This window comes from Lepisosteus oculatus, chromosome 13 (genome assembly GCF_040954835.1).
Source record: "Lepisosteus oculatus isolate fLepOcu1 chromosome 13, fLepOcu1.hap2, whole genome shotgun sequence".
Classification (NCBI taxonomy): Eukaryota; Metazoa; Chordata; class Actinopteri; order Semionotiformes; family Lepisosteidae; genus Lepisosteus; species Lepisosteus oculatus.
The window spans coordinates 12532164-12552072 of NC_090708.1; the positions used below are offsets into that span (position 1 = coordinate 12532164).

Below are 19909 nucleotides of genomic sequence, written 5' to 3' on the forward strand. Positions count from 1 at the left end.
CTGATTTTCAAGATTAAGACATAGTATTCTTAAAACTCTCCTCTTGCAGCTTTCCATCTACGGCTGGCCACAGCACCGTCCTTTTAGCAGTGTGAGAAGAAGTTCAAACATTAGTTGTGCTACTCAACACCAGGCACTGTGGTGGAAATGGTCTTTCAATGAGACAGAGAGGCCTGGTCCTGGGACTCACACTCCTGCTGGGCTTTGTTTTCAGCACTCTTAGCTCTGTAATTGAACTCTTAACTGACCTAATAACAGGACGTATTATGAAGTGTTTAATGGTTTTCAGTTCCTAAATATGTTAGAGGGCGCCTTTTCACCCTTATTTTCATCAATAACTTGCAAAGGAACGCTTAAAGTTTCGATTAAGCATCTTGTTAGTTCAATTACGAATTTAATTAAAGAGCTCAGTTTGAACCAAAAACCTGCAAGTGCGTGTGGAACCCAGAACCCAAAATATACATGTTAAATAAACTCATTTATAGCTTGCAGTAACTGACGTGGCTTTTCTGCACTGTTTCTGTGAGGAATTGAATGGAATATTCAAAAAGGCATCATTGAACCAATTTGTTTTATGTGAAATTGTAATTATTATATGAAATGACAGGTGTGACTACAGCAAAATCCCAGGCCTTTAAGCTGCTTGTCACGAAAATGTAGAATTCTAATGGTATCAAAGCCATCCACGCTTGTATTTGGGTAAATTAATTCAAAAATAATTTTTAACAACAAAATATTTTCATGTTTCCTTCTCTGGCCTTAAGTGAATTAAAAAATCTGGATTCGAGTCCTACAGGCAAACATTAGACTGCAATGAAGGGCTGTGCTGTGGTCCTGCAAAGCTGGGCAGTAGAATTAATCTCTGTGTCTTTATCTTGTTGTACTAACCCAGTTCCCATGTCTCTGGCTGCACTAGCACCCCCATTTTCAACACATGCATGAGCGAGCGCATGACAGATCTCACCCCCTCCCCCACCCTCTCCAACCCCGACTCCGACATAACCGAGCTCGCAGATGAGCGGCATGATGGGAAGGTGGAGGAGGAGGAGGAGGAGGAGTTGGAGGACCTGGAAGATGAGATCTTTTTGGACGACCCATGTTCGGAGCTGGGGGGAGATGAGGGAGAGCACTGCCCAGGCTCCAGCGAAGGCCAGGACCCCTTTTACGACCGCTCGCCTCTATTCAGTGTAGTGGGAAGGTTGGTGAGGTTTCAGGAGCATGCTGAGAGAGGAAACTAGCTCTTTCACACTGAGAAGTCTGGCATCCCATGGCCACCCTATACACTTGAACCAAAGGGAAAACAGTAGTCCAGCTCTGATCAGAGCTACGTCCAGCCGGGATAGAGATTGTAGGAAAATCGTCAGATCATCCAGGATTTGTAATAGCACAGGTCAGATGATGGGCTTTTTCTCACGAATCGATTGAAATATGTTATAATGTATAACACCGAAAAAGTAAACTTCTGATTGTCTAGACTAGGTAGAGGTTATGCAATATCTTTTCTGACAGTGGCTCATCACGGCAAACAATGACCAGATGAAGTTACTTTGCTAAAGGAATCTCTTTAAATAAAAGCAGTCTTTTCTTTACATAGGGCTATTTCCCCAGTTTCCCGATAAATTGGTTTTCCAAAGTTTTGATCTCCTCAGTTTGGTTTTCTGATCTCAAAGGTAAAAGAGTTATATATATATTTATTTATATTAACAAGAAAATTGAGAAGTTACATCTCTGTGGTGGGATAACAAGATTTAAAAACTCAAATCTAGCAAAAAGCACGATGAAACTAGAGCACTACCTTGAGATGGCTGGGTTTATGTTGTCTTCATAATAACATAACATCTATTTCTTGTTTTAGGAGTATCAAGGGTCTTATTGCTAAGTATTAAATATAATACCTATGGATAATTGTTCCCTTTAACTATGGGACTGGATTAAATGTGTTACTCTTTTAACATCCTTAAAAAACTAATAACACAAAAGGAGAGTTAAGGTGGAATGGAAGTTAAGCTGCTCGAAACACCTGGTCACAGCTCTGATCACTACAGTATGTAAGGAAGGTACTGTGGGACAGGGTAATATACCCTTTGCAGGATTACACTCCTCATCACTTCCACTTGGACAAGTCTGATATAAATTTAAGTAGTCAAAATAACATTTTAGTGACGGAATCTGAGTAAGGTCATTTGGTCAAGGATACAGCACCACTCTGCCTGTCCTATGAACACACTTGTTTTTAGTTATACAGTATGTCCAGAATGCCTAACTCCTCTTTTAATTCCTCTAGTCACCTTTCATGACTCCCATTTGTGCTTGTAGTTAGCTCTTAGGGTTCTTATGTACTATTCCAGCGATACTTTCCTTTCTCAGCTTTCTGAACCGGGCTGATTGAGTGAAATGAGGAGTTTCTAAGAGGAAGGCCTGGGAGCGAGGTGGTGGGACGGGTTCAGATTTCGCTCATACTTAGGAATTCTCTTTGCTCTTTCACTGCTCCAGAAAGAACAGGAAAGAATACAGAAAATTCATCCCGGTCTTTCACATAGAATAACTGCTTTACTCAATCTGCTTTTTGCACCCTCCTGAAAATGGAATTTTAGCAGGAATAGTCATGACAACCAGAAAGCCAAGTAGTGTGCCCAGCTCTCCACTACCCATAGAAGTTGGATGGTGGATGTCTGGGAACCCGCAAGCACCCTCAAGTCTCTGGATTCCTCATTTCAAACAGTAAAATAACATTTGCAGAACAGGAAAAGGGCATTTGGTATCCCAGAGTTCACCTGGCCGTAGCTGGAGACAGACCTTCCTTTCTAATACCATAAACATGGATGGAGACTAAACTCAAAACAGAACAAAACAACACAGTGTAACAAGAGCCAGACACCTTTAATATACAAGAAAATACAAATTGTTTTTAATCCGTATTAGCTTGCAACAAAGTGTGCAAAAATTCTGATTACATTAAAATATATTACCAGATTGAAATACTATTTCCTGTCTAAAAAAAAACCCAACAACAAACTCTTCCACAACTCTGCCGGTCCAGAATCCCCTCTGCCCCTGTCGTGCCACTGCATGGCTTTCCTGAAGAAAGCTTGCAAAGGGGATTGACAATGACCAAACAGCTAGCAGTGACAGCAAAACTAGGCCTTGTTCTGTGGAATCCTTGTGATGGTGTGACCTTAGCATGCCAGATAACAGAACTTGATATGCAAGGATAAAACACCTGGGAGTTTTTATAGATTGATCTATAAAGTATTGCTAGTTACTGTGTGCCCTGAAAAGATTATTAAAACATTGTTTCATATTTATATCTACTTCTTGTCTTGTCAACTTCTGTTTATTGGATATGTGAATGTGTAGGTCAGTACAAGTTCCTTTGTGCATGTCAGTGCATGTGAGGCAGAACCTTATTTTTCTAATAATACGCAATGATAATCAATGGCAATTTCTCCTTCGTGACTGTTAAGCATAAAAGCAACATTTATTTCTGTCGTATTCTTAAAGTCCCAATCAATTGATTCACTGTTCATCAACACACCCTTTGTTTGTGCTGTGAGGCAAAGTAATCGCTAAGACAGACAAGCTGGATTTTCAGGATCTCAAGTTGAAAGAGCTGGTTTCTACTGCAGCTGTCTCTACTAGGCATGCCAGAGCACATTTCTTTTATTTTGAATTTTTTTCAAATTCTATATGGATATTTTTCATTTTGTTGAATTGGCTTCTCACACACACACATTTATGCACTTGCAGCAGCTGTGATTCTAGAATTGTGAAGTGTGCTTATTTTAATCCTCCCTTCCCTGTTTGGTTTTTAATTTCACGTATTATTAGCTGCTGGCTCTACTGGTTAAAGCTTAGCTACGTACTGTATTTTTTTTTTGTTCTTTTGTTTGCTTTTAGTTTTTATTTTGGAGTCAACCAATCAAAAAGAGCTTTTGCGTTGACTGTTTATTCTGAGCATGCCGTTTTTGCACCTCACCAATCTTGTCGTAAGCTCCTCTCCTTTGGCCTCCCCTTTCCCCCCACCCTACCTCTGCCCTCTGCTGCAAAATGCGATGATCTTGAGAAGCAAAGTCCACACGGTGTGAACGTGGAAACAGTCGCGGTACCGGGGTCAACACAAACTAGGTGCCTTGTGCAAAATTGGCTCTAGGGACTCATGCTGAAAGGCTAGATCTATTCACAACACCGCCACGTTCATTTTTGATGTGGCGTCTAGGGGTGTCGTCTGTGCTGACCTGTTGCCATTTTGCACCCCCACCTCCGATATCACAGAGCAGGGTGTCTTTCAGATTGAACTGCACTTTTTTTTCCCCTTGATTGGATTGCAGAGTCGGCCATGTTTGGCAAGTACTGCTGTTGTCTTACTCACAGGCCTCACAAGCTCCTACTGTATATTGCTATAGAATGGGAGGGTTGAAGATACATCACACACATCCTCTCATCCTGAGTGCGTCAAATGACACCCAAATTCTATTTATTCATATGTTTATTAATAAATGTTTTCATATATATGTGTACGTGTGAAGTGTTTTTTCATGATCCTGTAAACAAGAGTTTTATAACAGTCCATGATATGTTTGATAGTGAGGTGAGACTATTACTATGTACCGGCGGAGGTGACCAGTTATAACCAATAGAGTTTTTGCTCCATTGATTTGTAAGATTATTGTGCTTCTCAAGGTCACTTGATCATCTTGCAGTGCTACTTGCTTTACCGTGACTGCACACTACATGACGCAGTAGACCGAACTGAGGGTTTTTCAGCCTAAAGGGCACTAGACTTCGCTACAGCACTGGTCACAGACAAGGGCAATCCAGAGATCTTAGTGTTGGCAGAACCGCGGCTCAGTAGACCTTTTCTTCATAAGATTCCAAAGATTTCAGAGTTACAAGTAGATTACCTATACACATTCCCTGTCATTGCTGAGAGATACTCAAGCTATCTTTCCTTGCTTATCTGATACTCCTGTCTGATCAATATTTCTCTCACTGTACAGTATGTGATTTATTACAGCTCAGGTTTGGAAGCAGGTCTGTGCTGTTTTCGCAATGACTATGTCAGGAGATTATCAGCCCTTGTGGTTTCTGTTGTTAATTTACGTGGCGGGACGTTTAAATTCATTTTTGGGGTGATGACATGGTCATCCACTTTGTTTAAAGGCTCTTTCTACTGTGAGTAATAATACAGTTGAACTTTTTTGATTTTAAAAAGATTGCTTTGATCCTTATCATTCAATGAAATGAAATGATCACAAATTTCCCCCTGTGCAGTTTCTAGTTCTCTAGTTTTCCAGCTGCATGATAAATTGTTAACAAGTCCTTTTTGATTTTTTTTAACAGATTAATGTTTTGTATAAATCTATGCTTGACAATTTTTTAAAAGAATATCAGATGATCAGGAGCTGGTCAAATTGATAAACCTGCTTAATACCTGTCATTTAAATGACAACAATATATAGTTTTATTTTAGCACAATATGATATACACAGAGTATTACTATCACTTACAAAGGTTTAACATCTACCCCTGCTGATAAAAGAAAAACAAAGTCATTTGATGTTTTATATTGTTTGTTATAGATGTTCTGGAGACATTCTTCTGTGCAGACGATCTTGATAATGTACTAAATGCCTTTCAACTATTTTGTTAAACAGTGGGATGCATTTCACGGTACATTCCATCACTTTGACTGACTGCTGAGAATAGAACTTTACCATGCAGAATACATCTTTCTGTCACGCTGAGCACCTGTTATTTTAGGCCATCAATATTTTGAGACTTGTTAACAATATATTGTTGAATATAACAGTGTAAAAACAACACTGTTAAAGTTTTATGATCATTTTATTTGATTACTTTAACATTTTTACATGAGAACTAGCTGATGAGTTTTAGTACAAAAGGTCTAAACCACATAAACAAACGTGAAAAATGTCTGAACATACTTTTACCTTTCTTTATTTATTTGGATAGACACAAGGAGGATTCTTACTGTATATACAGTAACCTCATACTGGTCAATTAGAGCTAATACAATGTATTTTGTCCTATAAATTATTAAAACAATTCTGTCTAGACCAAATGAATAATTTGCAGTAATTCAAATATTGATATAAGGCTACTTCTTGCCACATCTTAATGAGACAATAAAGGCAGATACAGTATTTCATCTTTTATTTTCCAATCGGCTTCCTGGTCTGCTGAGAAGACCATTAAATAAGATGAGGTGATGTATATATTCTGCTTGTACATTATAATGTGAAACTCAAATGTCCTCTCGGTGTGCAGTCACGTGGCTGTAGGGTGGTGTAGCCAGTGGGACACTGCTGATTTAGAGATTACTGAAGCTCTCAGTCTAGGTTTTTTAATGCAGTGCATTTCCCACTGTAACCTCGAATGCTAAGCAAGGAGTTACAGCTAGTAAGTCTCTTTTGATCAGTTAATGACAGTGGATCATTATTAAACCTAGGTGCAGCCTCATATTAAGTAAAGTTGAACCAGTGATAGTTGATTCAGGTGGATTTAAAGGCAAATTATTTTCAAGGCTTAAACCTTTTTCCTTTGTGGTGGAGACTGTCAGTGAGGCCTGTTACATCGTGGTGAATTAGTGATGCACTTTCCTCAATCTGGCTGGTCTGGAGATAAATGCGAGGAACCGTACTCTGCACCCATGCTCCTTAGCCTCACCAAGCTGTGAAACACTGTCCCAAAAGCAGGGCACCTACCCCACTCCCACCCCGATCCACAGCCTTTGAAAATCTGGAAAATGAGAATGCAGAAATAACAACAACAACAACAGTAAAGGGCACCTTTGGCTATCGCTGGAGCAGACGCAGCTTCTGTTTGGTTGCTTTGCGGCTCGGTGTTGTGATGTCCAGTGCAGTGTGGTTGTGTGTTTGGAGGCTCCCTGACCACTTTGTGCTTTTTGTCTACCTTTCTCCTAACCCCCCAACCCCCCTTGCTCCGCTACCCTGCAGGGCCTTTGTGTATCTCAGTAACCTGCTGTACCCTGTGCCCCTGGTGCATCGCGTGGCTATCGTGAGCGAAAAGGGAGAGGTCAAGGGATTCCTGAGGGTAGCCGTTCAAGCCATTTCAGGTGAGCGCTCCTGAACTTGTGTATACTGTACATTGTGAGTCAGAGAATGGCAGTGGATTGCCATGTATTTTGTTGTAACTTATTATCATTGATAAGAAGTACCAAGCCTCTGTGGATTCAGTTTTTAGAGACAATTGATGTTGGCGGGGTTGTGTGATCACATACGAATCCTACTCCGCTGGGCCCCTGAGCAAGGCTGCTCCAGGGGGCTGTACAATGGCTGACCCTGCGTTCTGACCCTAAGCTTCTCTCCCTGTCTGTGTGCCTGTGTGTCTCATGGAGAGCAAGCTGGGGTATGCGAAAAGAGAAATTCCTAATGCAAGAAATTGTATAGGGCTAATAAAAGTGATGATGATGCTAAACCTAGTATTGTAATTGTACCAGCTGTACTGTAACATTTAATGGACATGTTCTTCAATGGTTCCAAAATTACCTACAAGTGAAACTGTATTATTGACATAATGAACATGCTCTGTGCTATGTGTTTCAAATACAGCTGATGAAGAAGCCCCAGACTATGGTTCTGGTGTGCGACAGTCAGGCACTGCCAAGATCTCCTTCGAAGACCAGCAGTTTGAGAAGGTGAGCTCTGGGATTAAGTATGGGTAACCATGTGACTCTGTATCAACTCAGACAAGGAAACGGAAATGCATTTCAACCGAGTGACATTCACGTTTAAATTAAGCATTGCAGTTCTCTAAATTCACAATTTTTACTTAGTCTCCATATAAATATGATAATAGGATCAATAGAAATAATAAAACAAATGTATGAAAAAAAAGTTGATTTGATTGTGAGCGTTCATGTGAATGGAAAACTGTTTGTGCCTTACAGTTCTTGGGTCCTTACAGTTATTTTTAGCCTGTGGCACATTCTGTGTGTAGTTTCCTACATGAATTTTCACCACTTACTCCATTTTCCTCCCACAATCCAAAGAAATCCTCTTTAGGTTTATTTAAAATTGAATTGTAGTTAATTTCCTCCATATGGTGTGTCCTGCCCATTGCTTGTCTGGCTCAATGCTAACATGTATTAGACAAAGTATTCTTGAAAGTGGATGCAAATACTCATATTTATTTCCTTGGTATTTTCCACTAATAAATATGTTGAAAAATGTCACTTTAGGTTTTTTATTGTTTTTTTTTTAGTTAATATTAAATTGAATATCAATTCACAGTCACTCTACAAGAAAATCAGCTGTTAACTGGTTCTGATCAAGGGCAATGAATGGCTTACCAGTATTATGTTACTGTCATTTACTGTCACATTCATTAAGAGATTAATCTCATCAGACTTGTAACACTCAATTTTCAAATTCATTTCTATTAGAAAGTTTAAAGGCAAAAAAATTAAGGACAATTTAAAAATCCTGTCTGAGAGTATCTTCAGGGAACACGCAGGCAAATTATCATCCTACTGTATGTAATAAGGAGGTGTATGAATGGATAGTGTTAATTCACATTGGTGTATTTTGCACTAAGATCCTACTGTGCTTTCAGTTTGGGGAAAGTGAGAATGTTGAATGTGCAGTGTACAGTATGCTATAAATGTGTAAATTCAAAGACAAGAACATATCTATGAGTAGCTGCCACTTAAATTCTGTATCTGCTATAAAACCGTTTGGTTGGACAGTTCCAGACGGAGTCCTGTCCAGTAGGAATGTCTCGCTCGGGGACGTCCCAGGAGGAGCTGAGGATTGTGGAAGGGGAGGGGCAGAATTCAGACTCAGGTCCCTCTGCAGATGAGGTCAACAACAACACATGTACAGGTGAGGATGATCAACCCACCTGCTGTTTGCAAGGAGCTCAGATATGGTTAGTGAGGTTTTCATGAAATAAATAAATCATAAGGACATCAAACTGGAAACTGGAAAAAGGAAATGAGAAAAATTAACTGCACTAAGGTTAGGCAAATAGACAACGAATCTTTACTTAAAATATTTATATAACAAACCAATTTTCAGATCCACCTGAAGGAAGTTTGGTTCAAAGGACTCTATGAGAATGGTTGGTATTTGGCTAGCATTTGGTTACATTAAATAGTCTTGCAGATTTGGTAGATTGTGATATTATTCATGTGGTTGTAAGAATTATATAATAATGTTTTAGTTTATAATCATGTTTTAATACTAAATCCTTTATTAATCCTTAATATACAATGAACATCCAACATGACACTCTCAGCTGTGTAATTTGATCACTGTATCACTGCAATATCCTGTGTTTGGTTTTAATTCTGCAAAACTAGTTTTCACAGTTTGCATGTTCTCTAGGTTTTGCCAGAAACACTAGCTAACGATTTTCTAAGTAGTCTGTTAATAGTTACTACACTATGCATTCATTCTATATTATACAATCATAAAAATAATTTATATTTATATAACTTTGATACTGAAGAGCTTTTGCAGTCAATATGTGAGCAGGCGTCATTCAGAAACAGTGTGCAACAAAGATCAGATATGCGTAGTCAGATGAATCACAAAATATGAAATTCAGAGGATCATGAAAACAACGTTTACACTTCATAAACACAGTGGCAGTGGCATTTATTATTAGATCCAATCCGATTTAGAAGCAACAGCTGAGGTATGATGTATGATTGTGGTGCCATAAGAATAAGTAACTGGAGCACAGTGTATTTATCTTAAGCAGTGGGCAGCAGTGGGTAGTGAAGTGGTTTTAAGTGTAACGTGTCTGTTGGGCAGCACGATACCTTCATCCACGTGTGTTGGTATCTCAACAGCTAGCCCTGAGGACCTTGACAGCCCACTGAAAACCACCACAGACGGACAGCTGGAAGGGTCTCTGGAGCACCTGAGGATTGGCAGCGTGTTCACGTTCCGTGTGACCGTCCTGCAGGCCTCCAGCATTTCTGCAGAGTACGCAGACATCTTTTGTCAATTCAAGTAAGTTTAACTGCATTTACTCACTGTACTAACCTGGAGCCCCGCGATCGTGCTTCATTCTGCTGGGACAGGATGCCCTCATCCTTTGCCTTGTAGTGAAGATGTTGGGTGGGATGCGACAGCATTCCTCGTTTGAAGATTCATTTTTGCGGCACTTTTTTTAACGCCTGTCTCCAGATTCATGAAAAGTTTGGTGTTTGCAGCTTCATCCATCGTCATGACGAGGCCTTCTCTACGGAGCCACTCAAAAACACTGGGCGTGGGCCACCACTGGGTTTCTATCACGTGCAGAATGTGAGTACAGAAATAAAAAAGATTGGCCTGTTCTCACGACTGCTTCTGCAAGTACAGCTCTCTGTTCATAGATGTCAAGTACCAGCGGAGAGAAATGAATGTTTGCATGCTTGAGAAGATTATTCAATTACTTTCTCATTCTTCCTCCATCACCCCATTTTTCCTGGGGTGCCCAGATGCCTCTAGTATTTTAAGTAGTAAATGTAAATTTCAAACTTCCTTTTTTGGATCTTTTGAGTTCCTTTTTCTGTTGTTTTTTTTTCCAGTGAATTAAGTCTTCTTTAAAAAGTCAGTTTACTCAGTGACGCTTTAAATACAATTGTCAACAATTTATGGTATCAAGATATTCATTCATCTAGTACTTAACTAGAACAACAGTAATACTCTTATGTGTTTATTGTATTGCAGAAGCAGGGTCATTCTTTCTTGTAATATACTCCAGATTGAATTTATTGACATTACAATTATAGCACCTATTTACAACAAGAAAGTTTCTCATATTCTCAAAAGAAGGCATTTTAAGCTATGACAAAATTCTTGTTACAATGCTCATTGAACATGCATTTTTGTCTTGTGGCAGATTGCAGTGGAGGTGACCAAGTCCTTTGTGGAGTACATCAAGACCCAGCCTATTGTTTTTGAGGTGTTTGGACATTACCAGAAACAACCATTCCCACCACTCTGCAAAGATCTTATCAGGTAGGCACCCTGGATGTCAGGATGTCTTTTAGAAATCTCAGAAATGCATATTGCACAGTACCCACTGGAACAGCAAAAACTGTCAACCTCTTGCTGCCAGTTCGTAAAATAGATTCTCAGATAGTTTGATGGAGATTGTGTCTGCCGGCATTCCAGTTCAGCAGCTTTCCTAAAGCTTTGTAAAGGGTCACTTCGCTGTGCATTGTTAGAACTTACTTTCTTTTGTAATCAAATAGAATGCTTGAGGGTTGAAAGGAAATATAGCTGAGTACTTGTTGTCTTTAACATGCTGACTTCATTTTAATTCAGTAGCGGTATCTGTGGTTTCTTTTAAGAAACTTTAGATGCACAATCCCCATGATTTTTGTATGTTTTTTTTCAAAGCCCTCTGCGGCCCTCAAGAAGGCAGTTCCCCCGAGTGATGCCTTTGTCTAAACCAGGTAAGAAGTAGAAGATGAATCATTCATGCAGTGTGCTGATATGCTTTTTTCTAAGGCGTAAATCATTCTGGACAGCAGTAGGTAATACCCTGTGTTTGTAATGTGCATACTGTTTGCAAATCATTTTCCATTACCTGAATTAGCATAATGAATACACATTTTCTTTTAATTTTTAATCAATACATTATATGTAGCCCGACACCGTGTACCACTATTATTAGATATTTTACTGGGTTTCACCTCAGCATTGATTGCACAATTGCACAATTGTTGACCCACTTTATTTTAAGGGCTACCATCAAATAAGTAACATTCCTTGTTGCTTTCCACAGTCACAAGAAGGGTACATATTGTAACTAAGTAAGGCAATTTTTAGTTTGGGGTGGCTCAGTTAGTATTTTGTTTGTGTGCTGGCTTGTGTGTACCTTTGTCTCTGTGCACTTCACTTGTCACTCAGGCCAGTGTTGCGTGATGTAAACCCAATTTGCTCTGCCTTGCTGCCTCTCTCAGACCGGGAGAAGACCATGGAGCTCATTCGCTTCCTGGTGCCTGAGATGCTGAACGGACGATTGGTGGACTCTCTGTCAGGCCACGCCCTGTCAGCTGCTGGCTTAGCGGCCTCACTCCTCTCTGAGGGGGAGGAGCCTAGCACACTCCCGCCCCTTCACACCTCTAACTGTGCAGTTATAAAAGCTCAGAAGCCGGGTTGGTAATATCTGTGACTGCAACTAGAGGAAATCCATTAAACTGTCCTAAATAAGACTAATTCCAGAGCAGATCTGTTACACTGTTCTGAATAAGACACACTCTGGGTACTTTGAAGTTTACTAAAAAGGAAATAGCATTTTTTTAATTCAGAATGACCAGACTCAATATGTTGTAATTAAGGACTAACCTTGCACTGCTTGCACAGGGTATTCATCAAATAACGTTTAAAAAAAAACTTTGACATGATATGTCTACCTTTGCTCAGTCCATGGATTAACTGACCTTTTTTGGATGTTATTTTTTTACCCATTTAAAACAAATAAAGAAATAGAAAACTATTCATGTTTATATTTTTATAACATTTATAACATTGCAACAAAAGACAAAAATATATTTTAGAGTAAACCTTGTAAAACAGTATTATGTACTGTAGGAATGACTGATATTTATTTACTGATACATTAATTTGTATTGTATATACAGTACTCCCCTAAATACTTAAAACAAACATGTAGGGCATTGAATAAAATTAGTTATTTATAGGTTTGTTACATAATGATATAGAGATTGATATTTGATGTATAGAATAATGCCAAAAGCATCATCTGTAAAAGAGAAACATCTGCCTGAATCAGTTTTAATGGATTTTCGGCTTGCCTCATCACCTCCCTATTTGTGTGTTCTGATTATATTTCCCTCTGGCTTCTCTGCTGAACCCTTCAGCAATTTTGAGAGTAGGTAATGACATGTCTTAGTATCACAGACACGTTTTAGTAGGCTGAACCATTTCTTATTTCCTGGAAAAAAAGTTTCCTATTCTTTAAAAAAGTACACTTCACAGTGAGGTCTAGTTACTTTAACTTTTAAAACAAAAAAACTACAGAGCCTACATATGTACAAGAGGCATCCTGGGTGGCAGTTTTGTATTTGAAGTTCCTACTAAAGCATGTTATCATGGCGGGCACAACGAAGTAAAAACTTTTCAAAAGAAAAAATGCCCAAAAGTATGTTCATCTGGTGTTAGCACTTTGAGAGATTTCTCATCTCCACACAAGCAGGTAAATCTAGTTTACTCTGAGGGGCTCAGCTCTACTCCAGCATGAGTTCGTCTGAATGAAACTCTCAGGTTTGCCTTTCTCTCTGGTAAAATCTCACTATTCTCTCCTGATCCTTTCTGCATAACCAGACTCATTTTCAGGACCACACACACTTGTGAATGATGCTCGTTTGGAGTTAAATACAAATATTATTTGTGTGAACAGCACTAAAGGCCCCCGGTCTTCAGAAGGTATGATTTTTATAAAATGCTGAAAGTGCTTCAGCAATGTGCCCTACCAGTAGACTGTGCAACAGAATCTGTTTAAACCTCAATCAATGAACAGCTAAAAACCCGATCAACATTGTTAATTTAACTGGAACCAAGGGCTTCCTTTGAACCCTCTAAATGTAAAATATTATTTATCAAATCACATATAATTTGTATGTCAATAGAGAAAAAGGAGTGTGGTAGATCCAGATCGATCTTGTCTACATACAATACCATAAACTTGAGAAAGCTTTTAAAAACTCATCAAAAGAAAAGGAAGTGTCAATCATCAAATCAAGTATGCTCAATCAAGGGAAAATACCCTTTCTGTAACTGAGTATAGTATCACAGAGTATTCTTGGGTTCCCTTGCTTTCCCAGAGACCTTATACCAAGTCCAGACCATTGACACTTTGAAAGGAAGCAGCTGACACGAGTTGGAGGTCCTGGAAAAGTGGTCGGTTGTTGACCAGAGCCTTAAGGTCACCGGATACTGACCCTTCTCGGTCACTCTAATGACTCTTCCCTCCTGCAGCCTGTCCTGAATCTGGTCCCAGTGCGGGCTGGGGTGGGGTGTGGTGGTCTGTGTGTTCCGGGCTGTGTCTCTGTGTCATTATCACCTGTGCCTCCTCACAGTGCCTGCCACCAAGCTGAGCACCCTGACCCGCACCACCGCGGGGCCCTGCCACTGCAAGTACGACTTGATGGTCTTCTTCGAGATCTGCGAGCTGGAAGCCAATGGAGAGTAAGTGGGCCCGGCTCTTCCTGGTGAATGAATGGCCTGTTGATTCAGCAAACAATGAGTAAACCAGAGATGCAGAACACTAAACTAATACTCCATCCTCCTCGTGTAAAATGTTAGTCCAGTTACTGCATTAAACACATTTTATGCTGAATACATTTGATTTTCCAGGTCATACTGTTTCATAGTGGGTCTTATCCATCATCCTAAAAATGCAGAAAGCCTTGTGTTCTTGGAAGGGATTCACAGGAAATAAAATCCTTTTTTTCCTTCCCAGCTATATCCCTGCCGTAGTTGATCACAGGGGAGGCATGCCCTGCCATGGGACGTTCCTGCTGCATCAGGTAGTGTTTCCACATCCTTGCTCAGTCATTGATGAGGCCTTAATACTCACAGGTCTGATCAGAACAAACCCTCCTAATGTTCTCCTAGTTTAGTTCACAAGCACCTTTGTAGTTCACATTTACCCCGAGTTCACACCAGAAGCGACATGCCAGCACAGCGAAAGCGTAGCGTAAGAGACCATCTGTCCAATCCACACCAACTCTGACAGTTGCGTTCCGTATTCAAACGCTACAGGCGGGAAAAGAGGAACAGCAGCTCTCGTTTGTTTTCTGGAAAACGATATTTTGTGGTAACCGATTATCAGTTATGGGTAAGTGAACGTACTGAAGATTTTGTTTTCGTTTTGAGTCTGTATTGATTGTTCAGAAGTTGAATTGGTTCGTTAGCTTCCTAATTACAGCTGTTGTGGATATTCCCTGTAGCGAGTTTATCTTAAATTAACATTTATAATTAAGTTGAAGATTCATTATATTGTTGTAGATTGTGCTTATATAGTTCAGAGGGTATAGAAAGTATGAGGTTTGAGTGATTTGAATGGATCTCCGTGGGGTTTATGCTTCGCTCATGCGCGCAAGTGGAAAAAAATAGACTCAGAGTGGAAAGAAATGCTGGAGGACAGAGCGGACAGACATGAGATGCGCGTCTCGCAGGGCCGGTGTGGATTGAAACATTGGTTAAAATGGAAGCGTATATGATCTGTGAGTTGGACGATTAAAAAACGCTTCAGAAACGCTTTTGGTGTGAATTGGCCTCTATACTGTACCTCTTTATTTGTTTGCTGACTTTCCAGGATTTACATTCTCAGTTTTGCTTATGTGAATTCTTTCTACATTTCAATGTAAGTCAAGAAACGGCAATGGATGTAGAAAGGAGGGGTAAAGTAATTAATAATAACAATAATAATAATAATTGCTTACACTTATATAGCGCTTTTCTGGACACTCCACTCAAAGCACTTTACAGGTAATGGGGACTCCCCTCCACCACCACCAATGTGCAGCCCCACCTGGATGATGCGATGGCACCCATAGTGCGCCAGAACACTCACCACACATCAGCTATCAGTGGGGAGGAGAGCAGAGTAATGTAGCCAATTCATAGATGGGGATTATTAAGATGCCATGATTGGTAAGGACCAATGGGAAATTTTGGCCAGGATGCCAGGGTTACACCCCTACTCTTTTCGAGAAACGTCTGGGATTTTTAATGACCACAGAGAGTCAGGACCTTGGTTTTATGTCTCATCCGAAAGACGGCGCCTGTTTACAGTATTTTTATATATAGTATAATTGTGGCGATCTAACCACAGCTGCTTGAACAAGACTGTAGCTGAGCCAAGAGCTGTCTGTTCTAGTGGTAACGTGAGAAAGTGAAACACAGGTCAGCATCACCACACTGTGGTGGGTCACAAGGTAAGAACTGCGAACCCTCTTCCGTTTCTCCCAACAGGGCATCCAGCGGAGAATCACGGTGACCATCGTGCATGAGACAGGGAGTGACATTGAGTGGAAAGAGGTCAGGGAGCTGGTTGTGGGTAAGTTTCTGTGTAATATGTACTGTTTATGCACGTACTGAGGGCACAAAACAGGCTTGTGCCTTACACAAGTAAGATTCTGTATGGACCACCACAGTGCTACTACAGTGCCAGATTTGGCTGGTTTTTAGTCCTCTGTGCATTTATTTGACCCCACTGAATAAAGACTACTGATATATAAATTACAAATGCAACAGAAAACTTTACCCCAACATATTTTATTCAAGTAAACCAGATGCAAAACTTTGTTTTCATTTTATAGTTGATCCTCGGGCAAGATTTTTGTAGATGAATAATAATGCAACTTTGCCTTTGTTTCCAGTTAAATGTCACACAAAACCCAAAATAACTAACTGACCTGCATCCTACTTTCACTAATTAGGTGTGCACAGAGTTAATATAGAATAGCCAAGGCCTATTAATTTATGCAGGAATATATGGTTTGATAAAATTTACAATCTATCTAGTGAATCTCATATGATGATTCCGATGTGCTGATATCAGAATGTAACATTTTCACAGTACTTTATTAAAAATCATATTGTAGCTTATGAAAGGAAGTGAGTTTTCCTTGATCAGTTCTGATTTGACCCTTTTTCCTCAGGACGTATCCGCAACACTCCTGAAGCTGACGAGACCATCATTGACCCCAACATCCTGTCCCTCAACATCCTGTCAGCAGGGTACATCCACCCATCGCAGGATGACAGGTATGCCCACCGCCTCACTCCTTCTGCCCCACAAACCCACATCCCCCACTCTTGGGAATGCCCTGAGAACTTATTTCCAGGGAGAATTCAATGAGCTTCTGTGCATTACAGACAGCTAAAATAACTCTGTTTCAGTCATGGTGTTGAAATGTCCATTTCTGTGACATATACAACAGACTGAAAGATAAACTGTTTACACACTGCACCATAGTGCATTGTCCCTTACTTTTTGAGTCAAATACTGTAGATCATGAATAAATCTGAAAAAGGAGTGAAGATGATCTTTTTGAAAACTTTAATGAGAAATTGTTTTATGCCTTCGAGTTCATCTCATGCTAGAAACACACAGATAGAAGACTAAATTTGCAGGGGGCAGTAAAAATATACTTATGAACACTGGTGTAATATTTTACATCTTCATGTCCCTTTTTCTTCTATCACAGTGTCTAAGTGTTCACTCCTTTGGGATCCACTTTAATAACCTAAATGCAGTGGACCTTCTGTGAGGCCTCCTGTACTCAATGGGACTGCTGATATATACAGTATAGTCCCTTCTTTCAAATTTTACTATTCCAGATGAAACACCCTTTTATCCTTTCATGAGGAAAAACATCATGGGATTTTTCTAGTGATGGGCATGCCATCTTCCAATGTGCTCCCATCTCCTTTCTACAATAGCCACTCCTCAATGCTACTCCCCTACTCCAGTCAACTAGCAGCGAACTGCGGGTTGCAGTCTCTTCAAGGCTCTGTCCTTCTTCTAAATCTTTCAAACTAAACTTTTAAAATCATGGCCCCAAGTGTCTATGCTGTGATCACTGCAGAGGTCTGCAAAAAGATCGTAGCCTTCAGTTCCCTGGTACAGTAAGCACCTTCGTGTGAGACCTGCACAGCACAGAATGACACAGCGCTAAAACAACTGACTTCTTCATGGTCAAACCAATATAAACATGAGGATTTTTTTTGGTCTCATAGAGTTAGACTTCATGTTGAGTTTTAAGTAACATGCAAAAGCTTTTCCTAAACAGCCAAGTGGCATTCTGACTCAGCCTAGTACTGTCAATGCACGTGTTGTATTTTTTGCTGCATCTTTGTAGGGCCTCATTCTCTTGATTTTTACACCAATTATTTCTTGAAGGTGAAGTGGTTAGAATTGGGAGTCTTTGGAGCGGATGCATGATTTGGGAGTTTGTCTCAGTTGAGCAAAAACACTCTTCTACAATAAAGCTCAGCACTTTGACCACTGAATACTCCCACTCAGTGATTTTTACATACATGTAGTGTCACTTTCTACTCTTGAACAACTGCATTATTCAGCAACACCATTCACAACATTTCAGTGCCACTGTAACAGAGCTGAGTCCAAGCTGTTGTCTGCTACTCTGAACACTTCTTTTGTCTTTTGTCCACCTTACTTCAGCCCAGTGTTCTTACATTGTCATTTGTACAGTTTCTGAAAAATTAAAGCCTTTTATGAGTGGTGTGATGTAGTCACAATGATTTGCACACTGAAACTCAGAACTCATATCCATTGGATTTGTTCAGTTTCCTATCCTCCACAGACTTCTAATCTAAGCATCTTTACTTTGAAGATAACTCAATAAAGACAACTACAATGTTTTCTTTGTTGCCAGAACCAACAAAAAGATTTGAGAAAGTGATGGGTAAAAGATTCAGCAATAAAATAAGTTAAAACCTGCATTGAGATAGCGATAATATCTACACACCAGTGCCCGGCTCCCATTACAGAGAGAAATACAGTACAAACACAATAGAGATGTGCAGCTGGAACGGAACTGATTTTTTCTTTCTTTTTAACCCCTCTACCCCATTTCCCTAACTTTTCCTTTACTGAAGCAGCTGATGCTTTGCAAAACAAAAGGTGGTTCTATCTGTCTAGATCAAGGAGGTCACTCACTATGAATAACAGGAATAAAGAGCTGGAACCCTGTTCTAGTGGTATATAGACCAGGCCAAGTATCTTCCAATGAATGTTTTTTTTAAGAATTTAAAACTGCCATGTGTAGCATGCAGTTTGCAATTTGTTGTGCCCAAGAAGCGTTGCTTTAAGGTGACGCAGCATTTGAGGGATTCCTACATATATTACGATTGAGTATTTGAAGTTATGGATGAGTTATTCACTACCACTAACTGGATTGCTAACTTGAACTGGCTGTTAAATACATCTGTGTCGTTTGTTCTGTTCTCATTTTGTACCTTGAAATGCACTTCACCCGACCTATGAGGCAGAACCTATAACATTTATTTTTCTACTGTGTGCTATTAAATTCAGTATTGTTTTCTTAATTTTAGTACTGTAGCAAAGTAAGATAAAAAATTATCTAGAAATAAGTTTTTAGATTAGAAAGGTATGAAAGTATTTATACCGAACCTTTTGCATTTTTGTTTCATTAACATGAGGGGGAAATAGAAACATTTTTATATTATTAACTTTCAACGACATAATGCTGAATTATTTCGTGTCAAAAAAGTATATTATATACTTTTATGTGTTTCCTAGTTTGAGAAGAAAAATGTATTATGAGAAAATGTAGGCAATTATTGTTTCCCCTTTCTATTTAAAAGTGATATCTTACCAGTTGGATCTTTTAGACGTATCTGGGGTGAATGAACAAAAAAGCATGAACTGCAGTGGGCTGCCTTTGTGTGGCAGTTATAAATGTCTGGGTTCACAAGACAGCGGAAACATGAGCCTGCTGTACTGCCATATGTACTCATTCATAACTTCAAATAGTCAATTCAGAATGACACAAGAATACCCACAGAATGTTACTCCAGGAAATATTTCTTTACATGAAACACAACTGTGCTGGCACCTGCTTGCAGTTTCGCTTCCACTGTGCTGTTACTCTGTGCTGCTGTTCCTGTGTCCTAACACCAGCTGTTTGTGTGACTCCAGCTGTTTTCCAGCACTTTCTCATCACTCCCTCCCTTCAGCAATCACGCTTGTTCTGTCTCTCCTTCCTAACTCACCCTCTGGTACTTATTCTGACCATACATGTCAGCTCACTATCTCCCATCAACAGCAAGCTTGTTGTAAGTTAGTGCTTCTTTTTTCTTTTGCATGTTTGCCATGGAGTGGCAGCTCCACTCAGAAACTGTCCCAGCAA

General features: G+C 39.7%; 1 protein-coding gene across 22 annotated transcripts in view; it reads left to right on the forward strand.

The window, feature by feature from the left end:
* kif1aa (kinesin family member 1Aa) overlaps nt 1-19909 on the forward strand; it is a 90192-nt gene that overhangs the window by 50355 nt on the left and 19928 nt on the right. For 12 of the 22 annotated variants that reach the window (XM_015361212.2, XM_069197791.1, XM_069197792.1 and 9 more), the window contains 11 exons: nt 6978-7096; nt 7593-7678; nt 8729-8864; nt 9839-10001; nt 10205-10295; nt 10876-10994; nt 11379-11434; nt 14084-14192; nt 14467-14533; nt 15984-16068; nt 16673-16778. In XM_015361212.2, the coding sequence (XP_015216698.2) occupies nt 6978-7096; nt 7593-7678; nt 8729-8864; nt 9839-10001; nt 10205-10295; nt 10876-10994; nt 11379-11434; nt 14084-14192; nt 14467-14533; nt 15984-16068; nt 16673-16778 (1137 nt within the window). Of the gene's footprint in view, nt 1-916; nt 1199-6977; nt 7097-7592; nt 7679-8728; nt 8865-9838; nt 10002-10204; nt 10296-10875; nt 10995-11378; nt 11435-14083; nt 14193-14466; nt 14534-15983; nt 16069-16672; nt 16779-19909 lie in introns of all 22 variants that reach the window. The other 10 variants (XM_015361203.2, XM_015361204.2, XM_015361206.2 and 7 more) reach the window with 1 other exon arrangement.